General features: G+C 49.5%; 1 protein-coding gene across 6 annotated transcripts in view; it reads right to left on the bottom strand.

Annotated features, from left to right (window-relative positions):
* GOLGA3 (golgin A3) overlaps positions 1–21,279 on the bottom strand; it is a 46,909-nt gene that overhangs the window by 9,615 nt on the left and 16,015 nt on the right. For all 6 annotated transcript variants that reach the window (XM_086347116.1, XM_086347119.1, XM_086347114.1 and 3 more), the window contains exons 5-17: positions 20,094–20,752; positions 19,370–19,481; positions 14,411–14,717; positions 11,861–12,063; positions 9,682–9,819; positions 7,898–8,059; positions 7,290–7,658; positions 6,459–6,536; positions 5,412–5,675; positions 4,185–4,279; positions 3,199–3,415; positions 1,505–1,648; positions 668–865 (exon numbers count right to left, since the gene is read on the bottom strand). In XM_086347116.1, coding sequence (XP_086203242.1) covers positions 668–865; positions 1,505–1,648; positions 3,199–3,415; positions 4,185–4,279; positions 5,412–5,675; positions 6,459–6,536; positions 7,290–7,658; positions 7,898–8,059; positions 9,682–9,819; positions 11,861–12,063; positions 14,411–14,717; positions 19,370–19,481; positions 20,094–20,752 — 2,946 coding nt within the window. The remainder of the gene's footprint in view (positions 1–667; positions 866–1,504; positions 1,649–3,198; positions 3,416–4,184; positions 4,280–5,411; positions 5,676–6,458; positions 6,537–7,289; positions 7,659–7,897; positions 8,060–9,681; positions 9,820–11,860; positions 12,064–14,410; positions 14,718–19,369; positions 19,482–20,093; positions 20,753–21,279) is intronic.

The raw sequence follows: 21,279 nt of genomic DNA, 5'->3' as shown, positions 1-21,279 counted from the left end.
CATCACGACATGTTATCAACAAACGTACAAGCCAGGAAAGGAGTGAGATTTCTACTTCTGGAGAACATTGTTTTCAAAACTGAAATCTCAGAGCACATGAGCACAATCATATGATCATATTCAAACATAGGGTTAGAAGCCCAAAGGATGCATATAAATCAGGGGTTATCAATGCAGTTGTCTTCATGGCGAGGCAGGTAATTCAGATGGTGGGAACTAGCACATAGGAAAATCTGGAAGCTCTTTAAAGTCTGGATAATTCAAGGCAGGGGCTGGGCTGGTAAAAAAATCCCAGAGGGGCTGCAGAGCTGAGGAACTGACAGCGGGGTCTGTAGGGTGACATCCACCAGAGTTCGAACCCCAGTGCTGAATCACAGGAGGCCCTCAGGTGGGAGCTAGGAAAGGGTCTCCTCTGCATCCCCAGAGTCGCCCACCCCCAGGGAACCTTAGGGACTGAGTCTAGTTCCTTTACAGCTCAGCTCCCCTGCTTCACCCCCACCTCAGGATAGGCAGAGGGGCTGAGGCTCCAGCAGATCCTCTGGGCCTCCATCTCCATGCCTCTACTCTGCAGGCATCTGTGATGAAGCAGACGATGCAGCTGAAGCCCTCAGAGTCTGCCTGGCCTGCAGCAGGTCTCCTCCTGCTTCTGGCAAATGAGTTCCAATACCTGAAGGTTCAGCTGAACTAGGTCTGCTTCCCTCTTGGCTAATGCTGTCTCTAAGATGCTGTTGTGTTCCCTCAAGGCCGCATTGGACTGCCCGAGGCCCGTGAGCTTCCCTCTCTCGTGCTCCAGTTCCAAAGCCAGCTTCTTATTTGACTCCTCAAGGCGCTTTATCTTCCTCCTGAAGCCTCTGGACTCTTGAAGCTGAAACAAATCAAAGTCGCCGGTTTGTGGAGCCACTGCACTCCAGGCACCGAATGATTAATACCATAACGCAACAACACACAGCTGAGCACCAGATGCAGCAGACCCTCGCTCCACTGCTGGCAAGGCTGCCGTGGCCATGCCTGCTTCTCTCCTAGACCCACAGCTGACAGCCAGTCCTCTCCTGTGGGCTGTGGGCTGTGGGCTTCTGGAGAAGCACATCCAGGTTGGAGCCCAGGCGGGCCCAGAGCTGAGTGTGACAGAGATGACCACAAACTGTGCACGCAGCCTGCAGCTCCCGACAGCCACCTTGGGACCCTGTGCAGAACCCAGGGGACATCACCATGCTGCAGCGTGTGGCACCACCTGAAGCCACAGCTGACTCTGAGCCTGAGGGTTACGTGGAGATCTTCCAGGCTGGGTTTCTTATTTGCCACACTGGAGCGAGAGCAGGCACAGCAGACCTCACTGAAGTGCATGTAGGGTGTCCAGCAGTGCAGGTGGTCAGACCCAGGGGAGTGGCTGGACAACCCCCAGAAGCACAGAGTGGAGGCCAAGCACTCAGGCTGGGCTGTGCCCTGACCCTGCACATGGGGCGGCACTCATCCCTGGGCAGTGCGACGGCAGGGCTTGGCCTACCTCGTCCTCCAGCTCTAGCACCTTCTCCCGCTGCTCCTCCAGCTCCTGGCCAGTCAGCGAGATGACCTCCTGCAGCTCCCTCTCCAGCATCATCTTGCTATGGCCGACAGCCTGCAGCTCCGCCTCCAGCACCTGGACCCGCTCCTGACGGCCGGGATGCAAGGTGCATTTGGTCGGGGTCTCACCAAAGCCCCCCACATAGCCCAGCTTCCCACTGACGGCGTGAGGCTGCCAACCACACGCAACAGCCTTCCCTCTCCTTCAAGAGATGCAATCGAGTACCAGGTGTCACACAGTAATGACTAACTTTTTCAGTTAATGCTTTGGAAATACAGAAAGGTAGGAGCTATAAATTATTGTCTTTGGCAAATATGTGAGTAGATTAATTAAACAGACAGATACTTTAAAACAAAATGGAAACTGCAAGTAAGTTATCCTCCTGACACTGTATAAAGTGTGTGAGAGGGAATACTGAATTTATGTATTTTGGCAAGAGAACACCACACTATGCCACAGTGTCCTCCAACTCATGAATTCTCAAATTGATGAAAGAGAAAAACAAATATGAGAAAAAATACAATTACTAAGCTTAAGTGAAATGACTCAAACCTGTGGGTAATAAATGAAATGCAAATTAACTGAGGCAGAGTTTCATGCCTACTAGCAGGTGTGAAGGTGGTAGGCTCCACACTGCTGGGATCTGGGGAATCAGGGCACTTGTGACTAACACAGAGTGACAGTGCAGCCCCAAGGGAAACCCGAGGGCTTTTATGTACGAACACACCCCCCTACACACACACACACACAGAGGACAAGCACGCCTGCCTGCTGCCCTGCCCTCCTTCCCACAGGCTCTCCCTCAGGACGCCGGACTAGGAAGAGAGGCTCCAGAGGACGTGGCGCTCGACCCTTGCCATGTGCACATTCCCTCTTTCTTCTGACCCCAAGCGTTTCATAGCCACTTCCATCCACTATGCTGCACATACTGTCTGTCCCACGGGCTTGTCTCCAGCACCACCCCGACCCCCGTTCCCCTGGCACTGGCCTCCACGGGGCACTGGGCTCCGTGAGGCCTCCCCATCAGCTCCTCCTGTTGCCATCCTGCCACCTCCACTCAGCTCCCAGCACCTCAGGTACCGTTATTACCCCTGGGGCTCCCCACCGCCTCCACCTGGGGCTTTCCAACAGGACAGTGGTCAGGTCTCAGTCTGCTTTGTCTCACATAAGAGCCAGCCCAAACTTACCCTACAGCCAGACACCCACCCAGCCCCGTGCCCTCCAGACCCAGTGCATAGCACAGCCGGCACAGGAGCACCCCTCTGCTGAGATGCCCCCCTTTCACTGAAGATGAGTTCAGATGTCACCTTTCCCAAAAGCTTTTCTGGACTCTCCAGTCCTCACCCTGAACCCTCGCATGCCGCACTCGTGCGCTCACAGAACTTCACCTACTTACAGAGCCTCTTCCCCACAATGAGGCAGAGGAGGACTGGAGCGAGCAGGGGACACTCCACACGCTTCATCAGGGTCCCTGGTCATTTCACGACCACGAGGTATTTGAGAAAAACAATCCCCACACGCTTACCCCACACCGTTTTTCTAGACCCTCTTAAGAGGGTTTCGGAGAGGAGTTGCCTATAAATGTCATGCCCCTACACGAAGTCTCTGCAAGTGGCCGAAGCAAACGAGTTACCCACATGCAAGGTGAGGTCGCTGCCGCCGGCAGCCGCCTGGGCTCTCAGCTGGCTCAGCTCGGCCTCAGCTGCCTCCTTGGCTGCAAGGGCCTCCTGCAGGCGGCGGCTGAGGATGCCCACTGCGTTCTCATAGGCTTTGTGCTTGGTCTTCATCTCCTTCTGTGCGCTGGTCAGATCTGAACCCAGACGCTTCATCTTCTGCTTCTGTTCGGTGATGGCCCTGGGCGTGGCAGAGACGGAAGGAAGTCTCAGCTCACCTCTGAATTCACGTGCCGCACCAAGCACACGCGAAGTACATGTCCATCCGAGCCCCATTCCTCCAGGGCTCTAGACGGAGGCTGTCCCGGCTCCACCCTGTCCAGCTCTGCCACTGCCCAGATCTGCCTCCTCAGGATGTAGTTGGTGGGTGCTCCTGAGGAGCCCAGCACTGCATTTCAACTGCCCCGCTCCCCTTTTGGAGCTGTTTAAATGATTTGGTGGAGGCAGAAAGAGTCCTTTCCTACCAAAAAGAAAGGCTTCCAGCGATCCTCCTGATCAGCAGCAAGAAACTCAACATTCAGGCTCACCGTAAAGCAGCGGCTGACCAGAGCAGAGGGCTGCGGGACACGCCTTGGGAGCGGAAGGGCCTGGCATGGGTTGAGGGGGACCAACACAAGCGTCCACCCTGGGCAGGGAGCTGGGGCAGGAAGGGCATTGCAACAAGTTCTTGACATGAAAAAGCAACAAAAACAAACACAGACGGGGGAGTGTTTGTGAAAGGACATGTTAGCACATCCACGTGTAACCATCAAGTCTGGACGGAATCACTTTTGCAGCTTTAAATCTGGACTCTGACATCTAAGCCTCCTGGGGTAGACCAGTGAGGGCTGGACATACCGTGCTGGGGTCCCCTGGTGTGAACCAGTGAGGGCTGGACAGACAGTACTGGGGTTCCCTGCATGGTTCATAACCCCGCCTGACCTCCCCCAGCACACGCCCTGCCCACATACTTTGTGGCTTCTTGCTGCAGCTCTTCTATTTGTTTCTTGAGTACCTCGTTGGCCTCCGTCACAGCAACCATCTGCTCCTTATCAAACTGCAAAGACTTCAAAGAAAGACAGGAAAAGACAAAATGAAGAGCGTCAGGCCTTCCACCTGAAGCCCCAACGTTGGGATCGGCTTCCTCGCAGGTAAACGGCGCCCTCTCAGGGCTGCCTTACAGGACATGGGTTTTGAGGAAGATCCAGACAGAGGGGCCTGAGGTAAGTGACCACTTTAACAAAGGTCAGGAGCATCCTGAGTTGCTGGTGCCAAGGAATGTGGTAAGGAAACAAGTGAGAAGAACTGGCCAGTGGGGAAACCTCTGGCCTCCGGATCCCACCCGGGGGCCCCACTGGACTCGCTGAGAGAGTCCCCAGGCCCCTCCTTGGTTTCTCCCAGCCCCTCAGAGCAGCCTTGTGCCCCCTTCTGGCCTCACCTGCTGCCCTGTCTCTTCCTGTGCAGTGAACACCAGCCCTGAGTCCCAGCTCGGCCCTCATAGACCGAGCCCCTCAGTGAGCCCTGTGCTCCCACAGCTCCCAGCCCTCTTGTCCCGCCTGTACTCTCACAGTCTCAGCTGTGACCTCCAGCCCACCTGCCCTGCTTGTGGGATTTCTGACACATCACATGTAAGACAAAGCCCTTGGTCTGACTCCCTGCCCACTGCTCTCCCCAGGTCTACCGTCTGCCTCAGCTTCTCACACTTGACATGCTCCTCAGCTGCAGGAATCTGGCCTGAGGTCTCCCTCTCCCCGTCCCATTCCAGAGACCCTCTCTGATACTGCCACCTCCATCTCTCACGGGCTCCTGCCTCCACGCTTGCCTCCCCTCGACCACAGGGGCCTTCGGGCATGCACAGCAAATCCGGCTGCACCACACTTAAAACCCAGAGCACAAACCAGCGTATTCCTCACGCACCCTGGCACCCGCACAGAACTCTGTGCCATCCCACACCCAGCAGCCCCCTGGCTTTCTGCTGACTTTCCAGCTCTCAGACGCTGGTTCCAGGCCTGTCTCAGTAGCTCCCTCACAGCTGTATCTCTGCCTGGACCACCCCTCCCAACCCCCCAGCATCTGAGCTCCAAGAGGGCCTTTTCCAGGCTACTTTTCTAAAAACCTCTCCACATGTCCCTGCCCACCCACCATACGGCCCCAGGCACATTCAGCTGAACCCTCACACATCAAAGACACCCCCAAACCTGTAACTGCGTCTCCATTTCATCACGCTCCCTCTGTGCGGACTGCAGGTGCCCTTCAAGATCCACCACCTGCTGCTGGATCTGTGACATCTCCTTCTGCAGGCGTGAATGCTCCACCTCCACGGACCTCTTCTCCCCTTGAAGTTTCATCAACTCCTGCCGCAACTCCTTCACCTCTGAGTCCAGCCTCTTCTTCGTGGCCTTCAGCTCACTGATGAGCTGGTCTTTGGAGGTGGCGTCGCGGCGGTAGGCCTCCACCATCACCTGCCCAACAAAGACAGAAGCTGCAGCCAGTGGAGTGGGGTTGAATGGGGTTTAAACAAACCAAGGGGTTGAATGGCGTAAACAAAAACACTCACCGCTTACACCTACAACACTTTTGGGGAGCGAAAGATAATGTATTTCACCAAATGCAAGATACCGCCCACTGAGATGTCACAATTTTACACTCCTCAACAGGTCTGGGTGAGACACACAGCAACTATGCCAGCTGCTGGGCTTCCTGACCACGTTACCTTCTTGGGGGAATGTAGCCATTCCTTCTCCCTCTACTTGCCCTGCCTGACTTCTGAAGGCACCCCTGCTTGCATCTCAGTGATAAAATCCCCCACCACTTTTAACATTCTCAGTCGCCCTTCCTTAACCCTTGGTGACACTCTGTGTTCATTCCTCCAGAGCAGAACTGGCTTCACTAACGTGAAACCTTATTTCAATGCTAGACTGTAGTGTGACCTAAGTTATCAAAGACACGTTGAACAGGACGCTTGGGGCTCTGTGGAAGCAACATGTGCTCACGCTACATGATGGCAGGGCACACGATCCATGAGATATAGATGCCAAGCCCACCCTGAAAATGCACCTGACTTCAGAGATGTAAAAATGGGAGGGGTGAGATGCGTGTTTTAGAATCAGTGAAGTGCCTTAAAAAACCTGGAACCAAGCTGTTACCTTCCTCTTGAACGATTTCTTTCCAGTGAAAAGATTAAACATATAGGATTTTCTTCATGCACTTGTTTCGTGGGAAGAAAACTAACCATATGTTCTTACCTTTTGTTGAAGAAACTGTTCCTTTATTTTCTGTGTCTGCTTTTTCAGAGCGCCAGCTTCCTGCTGCAGGTGTTCCACCTATGAGGGACATGAGTGCAGATGTTACACTGATAGCTCCCTCAGGAGGGCCCTGTGTCTCCGGGGGACACATGTGCACAGAGGCATCAACAACCTGCCCCTGAGCATCCTGTCCTAGAAGGTAACAGTCAGTCAGTGTCTGCAGAAAAAGTGCACCTACTCCCTGGAGAGAAAACATGTCACTGACTTCCTTTTGATGCTCATGGAACAGGATTTGAAGACAACATTGTCCCCGACACTAATTCTGCTTCCTCCACACCCTGCAGCTTTCTTGTTCTGTATTTGTTTACTGGTTGCTTGCATCACAGCATGGCAGCTCCCAGGTGTGGGACAGTCAGGCCATCTCCCCACCCTCACCCACTCTGTCGATGTGTCCTGGAGGTCACACTAAAGTCAGGCAGGAAAAAAAATCGAAGTTCTAAGTGGATTTTCCCAAGTCTGAGCTCCTCATCATAGGCAGATTGAAACCAGCATTTCTTGGCAGATTACTTTCAAAGCCTCAATCAATTCAGTTTTCTAGTTCTCAGCCATCTCCACACCCAGCCGCTGACCCAGGACTGGAAGTACCACACTAGAGGCTATGGACCCTTTCCCCACTGAGCCCTGGGCCCTGCCCTGCAAGTGTTCCTCCATGTTTAGAAAGCAAGGTGTTCCAAAATAGGACCAAACAAATAAAACGAATGGCCGGACAATGAGGATTACTTCTCGTATGCATGATTTCCATTCATAACAAAGTGACAGCAATTGCGTTACCTGGCTGGACTTGATGGCTAATTCTTGTCTCAACTGCTCTAAAGTGTCCGACGTGTCCTGGGCCCCCTCTTCCAGGCGTTTCACCCCTCTATCGAATTCCTCCCTGCTGCTGTGGGCTGCCTGCAGAGCCACCTCCAAGACGATCTTCTCATTCTGCAGGGCCTGGATGGCGTCTTCTCTGGAGGCAGCTTCCCCCTGCAGCTCATCCAGCCTGGCCTGCAGCTCATCGTAGCGCACCTGCAGGTCCCCCAGGGACTGCTCTCTAGTCTGTAGAGTCTCCTGCATTGAGGTGAACTGCTTCAATAGGTCCAGGTGCTCCTGCTGCAAAGCCTCTAGCTGCTGGTCTCGCTGATGCAAAGTCAACTTCACCTGGAAAAGAAGGAACCAAAGTCAATGTGACTGCTCTTGAACAAAAACACCGTGTGCTCCAAGAGTTTACTTTTTCCGTGCTCAGGTTTTAAACAATCTGGATGGATGCTCTGGAGGCAGCCTTCGGTGTAAAGCTGTGGCACAGAACATGAGTAGAAGATGGACAGACCAGCACAAATGAGCACCGTGAGGCCAGCCGTGGCACTGGGGCAGTGACGAGAGCCCCAGCAGGTGCTTGCCTGCTCCAGTTGCTGCTCCAGCACCGCCGCTGAGGCCACCATCTTTTGCAGCTGCTCCTTCTCGTCTTCAAACTCCTCCAGCCTCCTCTGCAGGTCCTCCTCCACCATCGTCTTCGCCTCTTGAATCTGCACAAAGGCAGCTTCCTGGTCCAACATGTCAGCCTGGGCCCAGAAGAAAGAGCATTTCTTAAAAAGCAGGACTTGGACTTCTCTGGTGGCCCAGTGGTAAAGAATCTGCCTGCAAATGTAGGGGACATAGGTTTGATCTCTGGGCCGGGAAGATTCCAGGAAGATCTTCCGGGCCCAGAGAAGGTTCCGGGAAGACGCCTCAGAGCAGCTGAGCCCGTGTGCCACAACTACTGAGGCTGTGCTCCAAAGCCCAGGAACTGCAGCCTCTGAAGCCAGTGCACCCTAGGGCCCGTGCCTCACAACACGAGAAGCCACGGCAACGAGAAGCCAGTGCACTGCAACAGAGAGCAGCCCCCACTTCCTGCAACCAGAGAAAGCCTACGTGTGCCAAGGAAAACCCAGCACGGTCAAAATAAAGAAATAGTTTTTAAAAAGCAGGATAACCTGATGGCTACAGATTCAGCAGACAAACCAACCACCCTGGAGAGAAGCCCTGGTCTCCATCACTAACCTGTCCACGACCCACAGAGAGCCCAAAAGTGACAAGAGGGCAGAAAGCTGGTGCCCTCCCGCTGCCCATGAGACAGGCTAGCCGCTTACTCCTCTACCCACAACTCCCCTGCTGATTCCTGGACCCGGCTGAAGAGAGAAGCAAGCAGTCCACTCAGTTTTAAGAACTGGGATAAAGTGATGAATGAGACCGCCATGACGACCACTTGTGTGAAGACAGGCTGTACAGCACATCCCCACTTTGGGGTGAGATACACGGCACACTCTCTTCCACAAGATTATTTCCTGATGCCACTTGGTACAACTAGAGATCAGGGCCAATGGGGCAAATACGGCATTCATCATGACTATGTAGATAAGACTGAACACGCCTGGGTGTTTTCTTAGGGAAAAAACATGAGCTTATAACTTAAAATCTTCTCAGTTCTTTGACATTGAGCCCTTGAAACATATGTTTGACAAAAACATGACTGTCTTTTAACACCCACATCATCTGTGAGGACAAAGGTGCATGTGGGAGACAGGGACCACCCTTGTAAAAGGATGCCAACCTTCCACGTGCTTCTAAAAGACCACTGATGTTCTCGGCATATAACTGCCCTGAATACACTGCCAGGATGCTGCAGACCCTTATTACTTTTCCAACAAGCCTGTCAAGCAGGTATTATTATCCACATTTAATACAAAAAGAACAAAACCCAGAGAGGTTAAGATATTAAATCCAGGGCCTCAGAGCTGACAAAGAGCAGAGTTCAAAGCCTCTACATCTCCTTCCCCGGGGATAATCCACGGAGATGGCTGAACATGGTTCTAACTACTCCTCATGGCTGCTGGAGGGTGAAATGTTAATGTAGGCTGAGGGCTGAACTAGGCTGGCCCACATGGCAGCTCAGAGAAGGGCCACAGGTTACCACTAACAACTCAAGAGACAAGAGACGGGATGGGCATAGAGTGAACATGAGGGACAGAATCTTGAAACCTTAGATCACTGCAGATGGTTCAAAAAGGACATTTTAAAAGATATACGGACATACGGACATATATAGTACCAATGTTCACATGTATGTGTGTGTATTGTTTTATTTTCTTGATCAATGTAAAGGAAAAATACCCAAACCCCAAGACCCAGAAGCAGATTGGCCCACCTCAATGCCCTGGAGCTGGGCGGCAATGCGCTCCTTCTCCTTGATGGACCTCTGCTGGGTTTCCGTCAGCTGGTGGGACAGGGACACGTTCTCAAGCTTCAGGTGCTCCAGAAGACCCGCCTGGCTCATCTGTCCAACCTTCAAAGAAAAACAACATAAAGTTTCAGGTTGCTAGACTTCAAACACAAGCCCAGCCCAGTCCAGTCCCTCACTCTGGTGGCCTCAGGGTCTCTGCACAGTGCTGGCACCCAGAAGGGCCGTTCCCCAGGACCCCTCCATGCCAGGCCTCGCTGCTGGCAGCCACTGTGACACTTGGGCCACCCAGCTTCTGTGTGCTTAAGAGGGGTTAGCCGGCAGCCCAGAACTCAGTGCTCATCACCCCTATGACGGTGCGAGACCTGCACAATAGTTTTCATTGCAGCTACATCTCTGAGCCCCTGAGGTGACGGGCCTCATCTGGGTGGCAGGGACAGCCAGGAATCTAACCATCAAATGAATGGACCTATGGGGAGACACATCTTGGGCCCTGCCCTCTCAATGTCCGACTATTCTGGACATATCAGGCTGACCCTGGCCATTCCCAGGAAGAGGCGCTGGCTATCCACTCAGTGTCTGACCCAGACCTTCAAGGACATCCCTTCCAGAGCCAATGTGAATGTTCCAAGACTTGTAAGGTGCCAGGTGCGGCCAGATGTTGTGAGCTTCAGGGTTTAAAATAGAAGGTGCCCAGAGCAAGGGAAAGCATAATTTGCCCGGATTTTATTTCAAGGTAACAAAAGAATAAAGACCACCCTGCATTTTCCTCTCGCCTGAGAATTCCTGGGACATACTATGCTACTGGGAAAAGAGGGCAAAAACTTATTACACACTCTAATTAAGGAATTGGGTGCCAAAGGTATTTGAATAAAGCAGTTATGGTTCTCAAACTGCCATTCCCTTGGAATCTTCCATTTCTGTCTTCCAAATGCCATTTCTGACTTATGTCAGGACACATAAATCTGGCTTCTTTAAATGTTTTTATGCATCAAAAAATCCACAATAGCTTCAAAATTGCATTGACTTGCAATGATTTATTTCCACCTACACTTTATGTAAACAAATGCTTATCTATACGGTCCTCTTTTTAAACAGCATATGTTGAATCACATTCTGTGCTACTGTTTTATAATTGTTTTAATTTAGCAATATATTGTGATAACTTTTTCTGATTAAGAATTAATTTTTGTTAGAAAACTTATGAATGAAAATAAAAATTACCAGAAATGGTACTGCCAAAAAAACACATAAAATTTTTGTATATCTGTAGATTACAGATTTTTTTAAAAAGGAGTTTTTGGTGAAGTAAGTACTTCATATTCTCCACTTGAGAAATAAAGTTTCAATGTTTTGAACATTTTAACAAGTTAAATTACAATATTTAATCTGGACCAAAAAAAAAAAAGGGAGGTGATAAAACCCACAACAAAATTCAAAGAGAAGACAGGCTGACCAAGGCACCTTCACAAGCGGTCCAATTAGTCCAAACCCTGAGATTTGGGGCAAAGTGTATTATAGCAATTTGCCTACGACTCCCGAGTGCCTCCAGAGCACCCTGCAGACCTGGACCCACACCTGCTCCCACTGACGCAGAATCAGGTGCCAACACGCTTGCACCCTAACAACATGGAAAGACAGAGTGGGAAGTGTTTCCTCCGGGGTCTGGGAAATGAGTGTTTTCTGGAAGGATCAGGTGATCAAGCAGCTGGAGGAAGGAGGTTCCGCTGGGAAGCAGCGTGTACCGTGCTCTCTGCGTGTCAGAAACACGAGACAGGAGGTGGTGAAAGGTGAGAGAGCCGGGGTGTAAGAGGTTCAGGACCCCAGCAGGCATGCATTTGATAGCTGGGTTCAGACACCAGGCGCCCCTCAGAGAGGGGATGGAATGGATTAGTCAGAGCCAGGAACACAAGATGTCCCAGAGAGGGCGACTTTAGAATTTAAAATGCTCTAGCAGAAGCTGTGTCAGAAGATCACAGAAGGCAGTGACTACACGTCATGGGGTGTGAGCTAGGCGGGTGGTCAGCAGATTTTAACAAAACGTCTCTGTGAAATATAAACTCAGAAGTCTTTTCAATGTGGAGGAAAAGCAAGTGTTCCACGCGAGTCATGCAGTGTGGCCCTGTGGCCATGGTGGGGGCCGTACCTGGATGTGGGCCATCTCGCCCTGCAGCCTGACCCGGGCCTCCTGGGCCAGGGCAAGTTGCTGCTGGTACCACTGCCGGACACTCTGCAGGGACGCGATCTCAGCCTGGGATGCCTTCAGCTTGCTGGTGAGTGTGGCGCGTTCCAGCTGCACCTGCTGTAGCTGGCTCTGCAAGGCTGTCATCTGCTGTCGCAGGTCGTGCACTGAAACAGGCAAGCACAGTGGTCAGGCCGCTGCATGGCCTGGGAAGCCCGGCCTCCGCAGAGAGCGGGGACCCGCTGGTTCTCCTTCTCTTCAGCAGCGACGTCTGAAGTGCAAGCGAGGGCACTTAACCCTGGAGCAGGGCCATTTAAGTTGGGGTCTGGTCACTTCTCATCGACTAATTAACACAAAACCTTGTTTTACATGTGCTTCTGTTGAAAGACATCTGACTTCACTTTCTGTGGATTCATTAACACTGAACTGACAGCCGACAGCACCCAACCTCTGCCTGGATGAAGCTTGTCTAGCGTAAGGATTTTCTCTGAAAAGCGCATCAAAACCATCCTGCACTTAGCAACACCAGACAGTGTTGGGGTTTACTGTAAATAGCAAAACCATCCCCAAAAGCACAAAAATAAACAAAAAAATGGCACTAAATCGACCATAAAAGGGCACTTGGGGAACAAGAAGTGAACTGGGAAAACTGAGCCTTGTACATCAGGCAACCCCCACGGTTCTCTGCTCTGCACCTGTCTGTAAACAACCGGAAAGAGCTCTGAGTAGATTAAATTCAGTGAGTCGGTGAATTCATAACTAGGGAATCTGCAAACAGGGAGAGCGACTGTGTGTCTGGGAACTTTCTGGCTTAAGACTTTGGCCTGATGAAGTCTGTGAGTCATCAACAAACTCAGGAACGGTATCCACAAGAAACTCCACTGGTTTGCTGATATGGTCAACTCTTAACACGGATGATGGCAGGGGGAGCAGACAAGAAATCACAGCACAAACCCAAGTCATAGTCCAAACAAAACCAGTCAAATATTTAAAAAATAAATTTCACCAAACACTTAAGAAAACACGTACAATTTTAAATTCTAAAAATTTAAAATGAAACAAAAAAAAAAATAACAGGATTCATGACCCCTAATCTTGGGAGATCCAACCTCTGCTCTTGAAATCCTTGAGAACAGATGTGCCTCAAAGTTCAGCATGGTAGGGCTTTAGGAAGGCAACCGGAGCATCCCCTACACCCCGAATCCCCCACCCAGCCGGCGCTGTACTGGGTGTAGGTCACTGTTGACCTGCTCTGGTCAGGTCAGACCTTGCAACCCGAGCACTACAGAACTTTTTGAACATTATATTAATAATTTTCTTAAGGGACTGGGTATCATAAAACGCCCGGAGACTAAAAACAGTCAGCTGTTATATTTCTCAGCTGGTGCTCCCCACCACTTCCCCCCGTCCCCAGTATCAGGATAAGCTCTTGTGATAGCAGCTTGTCACTCTTTCTTTTCTGTCATAAGATCTGAAACCTAGTCTCACAAGTCTTACGACCAAGACTCCACATGGGCAGACCTGGTCCCTCACAGCCACCCCGCCGAACCACTCCCCATCTCTCAGGATCCCAGACTTCAAGGATGAGGGTGTCATCTATCCAGGCTTCTGGAGGACCAGGATCTGGGCTGACACTCCCCTGGGCTCTGAGTGCCCTTCTCCCCATCCCCAACCCCCAACCCTTCTCCTGCCCGCAGTGCACAGGGAGATGCTGAGCCCACAGACCAGGTTCTTGGTGCCTGGACATGTGTGGCTCATGGACTCTGGGAATGGAGTGTGTGTCCCCAGGATGAGCAGAGAGCACGAGGGAAGGACCCCACAAGTCCTTCACTTACCACTAAGGCTCCCAGGCTCCACTGTTTCATTTGTCTATCATTCAGAAGGGGGCTCCCCTAGGGACCCAGCTAGACCCAAAATCTGAACTTATGGAGGAAAAAGAAATATTTACTAGTCACTGGTCTCAGTGTTGCTTTTAAATATTCCAAACAGCATCTGCAATGCTGGAATAACCAGGCCGGTCTAGCCCCTCAAGCAACAAACGACTAGGGAGGCAGAACGAGTGGAAACAATTACATCTAACCATTAAGCGTCCAAAGTCCATTTCTAAGACATAAGCCACCCTTTGACGCGCATGCAAAAACATGCAGAATTCCACAAGTTCAACCAAAGATAACCCTCCATTAGGCAAGTGGACACTTCATGTACAAATTAGAAGGGACAATAACCCCTCAGCACATTGATGGGACAGTAGGTCAGTCCCCAGAGCAGACAGGGAGAAGGGGATGACAGAGGATGAGATAGTTGGATGGTATCACCAACTCAATGGACATGAGTGTGAGTAAGCTCTGGGAGATGGTGAAGGACAGGGCAGCCTGGCGTGCTGCAGTCCATGGGGTCACAAAGAGTCAGACACGACTGAGCAACTGAACAACTGGAGCAGATGAGACGAAACCTCCAGGGGCACAGCCCCTGGGCACCTGCATACAACGAAGGGGCAGATGCGGGACCGCTCACCTGTGTTGTCCTTACTGAGGATGCTTCTCTGCATCTCCTCCACTTTGGCCATTAGTCTCTGATACTGCTCCTCTGCCACCTGCAGGTCACTGTTGGAGGATGCCAGGCTGGCATTCTTGGCTTCCAGCATGTTCTGCAGGTCAGTCATTGCCTGCTCGAGGTCCCAGCAGGACTGCTTCAAGGTGTCCACCTCTGAACTAAGTGAGTCTTGCCTCTGCTGGCTGCTGTGGCTGTGCTCCAGCTGCGCCTGCAGCCTCGTGTGCAGAGCGGCCAGCTGCGCCTGCAGCTCGGCCTTTTCTTTAAGTGCCTGGAGAGACCCACAAACAGCCATGCTGACTCTTGGAGAAATAAGTCACTTCCGCCCTGCCTAATAAGAGGGCTGCCAAAACTCAGCCAGTGAGACAAAGAAAGGTGTCCAATAGGTGGCCTTTACAGGAAAGCACCACATTGTACAATATATTCAGGAACTCCAGCATTACAGCTATCCCCAAAGAAGGGGTTTCTCCAACCAGGCCCTGCAGGCAGGTAGGTGGGGTGAAGACAGAATGTGCTTGTTTTCTGCATGGCGGCACCTGAGCAGGCCAGCATGGGGGGAAGGCTCTGCGATCACCTTCTCGCCCACAAGGATGTTGGAAAACATGTTTGTTCAAAAAAGAAAAAAGCGCACAAGCGTGTACACACACACACACACACACACACAGAATACCTGAGAGCTCAGGGATCTCTAATAGATGAAGAGAGCAGCCAGATACAAGTTTGGGAAAAACCAAACCCACAGAACACATCAGCTGGGAAAGGGCACCATTCCATGAGGCCTTGAGGGCTGTAGCCAGGGGCACAGAGCAGCCTGAGGCACCATCTGTGCTAGGTGGCAGGACCACAGGGACCCCTGTCTGATGGACACAGCAGGAAGTGACAGGAAAGGTGGGGCCAGCAGAAGGCCCAGGCGCCTGGAGCACCAGAGAAGAGACAGGGAGCAAAGGGCACAGTTCCAGCCCTTCAGCATCTCTCACACACCCTAAAGTCACCCTATTAGGATGTGGATGTACAGCAATTTCAAAATGCAAAAAGCAGCAGACAGCTGTACATCAACATACAATAAGACAAAAACAACCTTGCAAAGACAAACAGATACAATAAACAGAAGAACAAATACCCAAAGAAAAGAAGCTAACTGAGCAGATGCAATAAAATTTTATAGGAAGTATAATCAGTGTCTTCACAGAAATGCCAGCAAGTTTTGCACCCGTAACAATCCACAAAGATCTTGGCTTGGACACAGCTGAAGAGCAAATCAAATTCCAGGAGGATCAGTTCAGTTCAATCACTCAGTTGTGTCCAACTCTTTGTGATCTGATGGACTATGGCACATCAGGCTTCCCTGTCCATCACCAACCTCCAGAGATTGCTCAAACTCATGTCTATTGAGTCAATGATGCCATCCAACCATCTCATCCGTCCTCTGTCGTCCCCTTCTCCTCCTGCCTTCAATCTTTCCTAGCATCAGGGTCTTTTCCAGTGAGTCAGTTATTCACATCAGGTTGCCAAAATACTGGGGCTTCAGCTTCTGCATCAGTCCTTCCAATGAATACTCAGGACTGATTTCCTTTAGGATGAATTGATTTGATCTCCTTACAGTCCAAGGGCCTCTCAAGAGTCTTCAACACAACAGTTCAATAGCATCAATTCTTCGGCACTCAGCTTTCTTTATAGTCTAACTCTCACCTCCATACATGACTACTAGAAAAACCATAGCTTTGACTAGAGGGACCTTTGTTGGTAAAGTAATGTCTCTGCTTTTTAATATGCTGTCTAGGTGGGGTCATAGCTTTTCTTCCAAGGAGCAAGTGTCTTTTAATTTCAAGGCTGCAGTCACCATCTGCAGTGATTTGGGAGTCCAAGAAAACAAAGTCTATCACTGTTACCATTGTTTTCCCATCTATTTGCTGTGAAGCTATGGGACCAGATGCCATGATCTTAGTTTTCTGAATGTTGAGGTTTAAGGCAGCTTTTTCACTCTCCTCTTTCACTTTCATCAAGAGGCTCTTTAGTTCCTCTTTGCTTTCTGCCATAAGGGTGGTGTCATTTGCATATTTGAGGTTATTGATATTTCTCCTGGCAATCTTGATTCCAGCTTGTGCTTCATCCAGCCCGGCATTTTGCACGATGTACTCTGCATATAAGTTAAATAAGCAGGGTGACAATATACAGCCTTGATGTACTCCTTTTCCAATTTGGAACCAGTCAATTGTTCCATGTCTGATTCTAACTGCTGCTTCTTAACCTGAGTACAGATTTCTCAGGAGGCAGGTAAGGTGGTCTGGTATTCATTCCCATCTTCTGAAGAATTTTCCACAGTTTGTTGTGATCCACAGTCAAAGGCTTTGGTGTAGTCAATAAAGCAGAAGCAGATGTTTTTCTGGAACTTTCTTGCTTTTTCTATGATCCAACAGATGTTGGCAATTTGATCTCTGGCTCCTCTGCCTTTTCTAAATCCAGCTTGAACATATGGAAGATCTCAATTCATGTACTGGCAAAGACTCGCTTGGAGAATTTTGAGCATTACTTTGCTAGCGTGGGAGATAAGTGCCATGAAATTAAAAGATGCTTACTCCTTGGAAGGAAAGTTATGACCAACCTAGATAGCATATTCAAAAGCAGAGACATTACTTTGCCAGCAAAGGTATGTCTAGTCAAGGCTATGGTTTTCCCAGTAGTCATGTATAGATGTGAGAGTTGGACTGTGAAGAAAGCTGAGTGCTGAAGAATTGATGCTTTTGAACTGTGGTGTTGGAGAAGACTCTTGAGAGTCCCTTGGACTGCAAGGAGATCCAACCAGTCCATTATAAAGGAGATCAGTCCTGGGTGTTCTTTGGAAGGACTGATGCTAAAGCTGAAACTCCAGTACTTTGGCCACCTTATGCGAAGAGCTGACTCACTGGAAAAGACCCTGATGCTGGGAGGGATTGGGGGCAGGAAGAGAAGGGGACGACAGAGGATGAGATGGCTAGATGGCATCACTGCCTCGATGGACATGAGTCTGAGTGAACGCCAGGAGTTAGTGATGGACAGGGAGGCCTGGCATGCTGCAATTTATGGGGTCACAAAGAGTCAGACATGACTGAACAACTGAACCGAACTGAGATGAGTGCAATTGTGTGGTCATTTGAACATTCTTTGGCATTGCTTTTCTTTGGGATTGGAATGAAAATTGATCTTTTCCAGTCCTGTGGCCACTGCTGAGTTCTCTGGCATATCGAGTGCAGCACTTTCACACCATCATCTTTTAGGATTTGAAATAGCTCAGCTGGAATTCCATAACCTCCATTAGCTTTGTTTGTAGTGATGCTTCCAAAGGCCCACTTGACGTCACATTTCAGGATGTCTGGCTCTAGGTGAGTGATCATACCATCATGGTTATCTGAGTCATAAAGATCTTTTTTGTATAGTTCTGTGTAATCTTGCCACCTCTTCTTAGTATCTTCTGCTCCTGTTAGGTCCATACTATTTCTGTCCTCTATTGTGCCCATCTTTGCATGAAATGTTCCCTTGGTATCTCTAAATTTCTTGAAGAGATCTCTAGTCCTTCCCATTCTATTGTTTTCTTCTATTTCTTTGCATTGATCACTTAGGAAGGCTTTCTTTTCTCTCCTTGCTATTCTTTGGAACTCTGCATTCAAATGGGTGTATCTTTCCTTTTCTCCTTTGCCTTTAGCTTCTCTTTTCTCAGCTTTGTGTAAGGCCTCCTCAGACAACCACTTTGCCTTCTTGCATTTCTTTTTCTTGGCGATGGCCTTGATCACTGCTTCCTGTACAATGTCTCAAATCTCCATCCCTAGTTCTTCAGGCACTCTGTCTACTTGTCACTTGAATCTATTTGTCACTTCCACTGTATAATCGTGAGGGATTTGATTTAGGTCATACCTGAATGGTCTAGTGGTTTTCCCTACTTTCTTCAATTTAAGACTAAATTTTGCAATAAGGAGTTCATGATCTGAGCCACAGTCAGTTCCTAGTCTTCTTTTTGCTGACTGTATAGAGTTTCTCCATCCTTGGCTGCAAAGACATAATCAATCTGATTTTGGTATTGACCATCTGGTGATGTCCATGTGTAGAGTCTTCTCTTACGCTGTTGCAAGACGGTGTTTGCTATGACCAGTGCATTCTCTTGGCAAAACTCTGTTAGCCTTTGCCCTGCTTAATTTTGTACTCCAAGGCCAAACTTGCCTGTTACTCCAGGTATCTCTCATGTTCCATAGGACAAAGTGAAAACAGTGTACAACCAAAAGGAACCTTGAAACCTCAGTAATCAGCTCTTGAGTCTGGAGTTTATACAGCAGAGCAAGCATTCTAGTGTGGGTGCCCTCCCCACATCCCCACAGCACCGGTTACTGAGGGGACAGCCCCCACCCCCTACCCCACTGCCGTGACCAGACACCTCCCCAGGCCCTTGCCATCTTCCTGCCAAGTGCAGAGGGTCAAAGGCAGCTGAACTGATTTACTCTGATTATTGATAGGAATGCTGAGAATTAAGGGGTGGAAAATGATTTTTCAGGCATATGCTAACCAGATAAAGCAAAATTCGTACCAGAAAAACCAAAAACTACTAAAGGGACAAAGATGACAATTTCACTGAGCCAGAAAGAGGTGAAATCCACTCCAAAAGATTGAACTGTTATGGACTGTTGGGTCTCTAATAGCAAAGCTAGGAGGTATCCAAGGCAGATCCTAACAGAGATACAGGGAGAAGCCCCACAGTCAGAGTGGGAAACTAGCATACCTCTTTCCAAGGCTGACAAATAGAACAGGGAAAAATAAATGGTTACAGAGGAAAAGGCTGCTAATGATGATAAAGCTTCTTCTTAAAGACATGTGTAAAACTTGGTGTGTAGTGAATAGGAAACTGCACATTCTTTCCAAAGACATGGCACATTAATACATCCATCAAATTTCAATTACCTGACTAGCTTCTAATGATAAAGCTTCCAGCTGTCCTTCGAGTCTCATTTTTTCTTTAAGAACCTGTAACATTTCATCATGAGTTTCAGCAACAGAGCTTTCCAGGGACACACTAGAGGATAAAGACAAAAGGATCAGGTGGTGGGCATATAATTGATCGTTATCTTCCTTTATGCTGTCCATACTCTCCAGATTTCATACCCCTCTGGCTACTCTCCCCTAATTAAAAAAAATTTTTTTTTTCACTGTGGTATAGGCTTTTCTCTAGTTGTAGCACTTGGGCTTAGTTGGCCTGAGGCACATGTGACCTTAGTTCCCTGCCAGGGATCAAACCTGTATCCCCTGCTTTGGAAGATGAATTCTTAACCATCTTTTCTAATTTTTAAAATTAGGTCAAGTCCTTAGGTTTAAGCCCTTTCCCTAATTTTTTTAAAAAAACAGATAAGTAAAAAGATTTAAGTAGACAGTTAAAGCTCAAACTCTCGCCCACAGTAGGGCCTTTACAGCCAGCACAGGGCCAGAACACCTTTATGGAGACGTGAGTCCACGTCACATCAATGCAACAAATCCTGGAAAGCAGAATACCTTAACGTTGCAGGTGAGCACTCATCAGACACAGTTTCTTTTCTAACAAAGCAACAGACAGTGTATAAATCAAATGTTACGGAGTGAGCGTGGAACTCTGAGGGGAAGGTGGTGTCTCGTGGGCTCCAGCGTCACCCACCTGCTGCAGATGCTATTGGTCCGGCTTCGTGTCTCCCCGTTGACCTCCTGCCTCTGCTCCTGGTGCTCGGCTGCTGCAGCCTGCAGGACATCTGAGATGGAGGGGAACTGGCCCAGGGCTCCAACTGCGATCTCCCTGCCACTGACCACGTAGGGGACCTCACGCGTGCCCCCCATGTTCGCTGGGATGCCTGGTGTCCCGCGGGCGGAGACGCTGCTGTAGGAGGAGCTATCACTCTCCGTCCCGTCAGCCTCGGACACGTTGTCTCCAGTCAGGGATGCATTCTCCAGGCGGTCGTCGGCCTCGGGGCACAGGCTGACCTCAGACACCACTGATGTCCCGCTGCCTCGGTTCTGCTTCAGGGAGCCCCTGGTAGAGTCCGGAGCTGGAACATTTCCACCAGAATTCCGAACGTCTGAATCTTCAGTTCTGTAATCAGCCAGAGACCGAATTTTGCTTGATTTGGAACTTTTTTTCTCCTTAGGATGTGCCAGGAGCCCTAAGCTGCCCACCTTCGGCCCCCGAGGGACACTGGTGCGCAGGAAGGAATATTCTTTTGTCATAGCCACGGCACTGGCCCTTGGTAAGGTTTCTGGGTTCAACATGAGTTCAGGATCAAGTGTGCTAAAAAGTCTCGTTTTAGTTACAGGTTGACTGGACTGAAGAGGAAAAAAAAGTACAAAAATTATGTTTAAAATTGACAAGCAGCATTCAAAAATCGCCACCCAGAAAGGCCATACCGATTACATAAACAGAGCACCCTCCCGCCATGCTCCCACGTCACGGGCCTTCCATTCTTAACTCACTCCTCCATGTCCATCCCAGGGAAAGTCCAAGCACAGGCCTGTCATAACTGCGACCTGATGACATTTTAAAACACCTACTAGAGCAAGTCCTTCCTCATCACACCTCCTTCACAAAATTTCCCTGCCTATTCTCTCATGTTTATCTTTTAGATAAACCTTTAAATTTTTCAAGTTAAAATATTAGTCCTGTTGAATTAGAATTACCATAAATTTATAATTACTTACGGGATAATGAGCATTTTCCTTCTATTTATTCATATCTATTTGCATGATCCTCCACAGAGAAACTTATGTAGTGTTTTATCTAGATTCTAAACCATTTTTGTTGCCATTTGATACTTAGAAATTATTTTGTTGATACTGTAAATATTACTTTTTTC

The sequence above is a fragment of the Bos grunniens genome, chromosome 17 (assembly GCF_055505025.1).
Source record: "Bos grunniens cultivar Pamir isolate PY7600 chromosome 17, Bosgru_T2T1.0, whole genome shotgun sequence".
Lineage (NCBI taxonomy): Eukaryota > Metazoa > Chordata > Mammalia > Artiodactyla > Bovidae > Bos > Bos grunniens.
The sequence above is the reverse complement of the archived record's forward strand: the minus strand, read 5'-3'. Positions and strand labels throughout refer to the sequence as shown.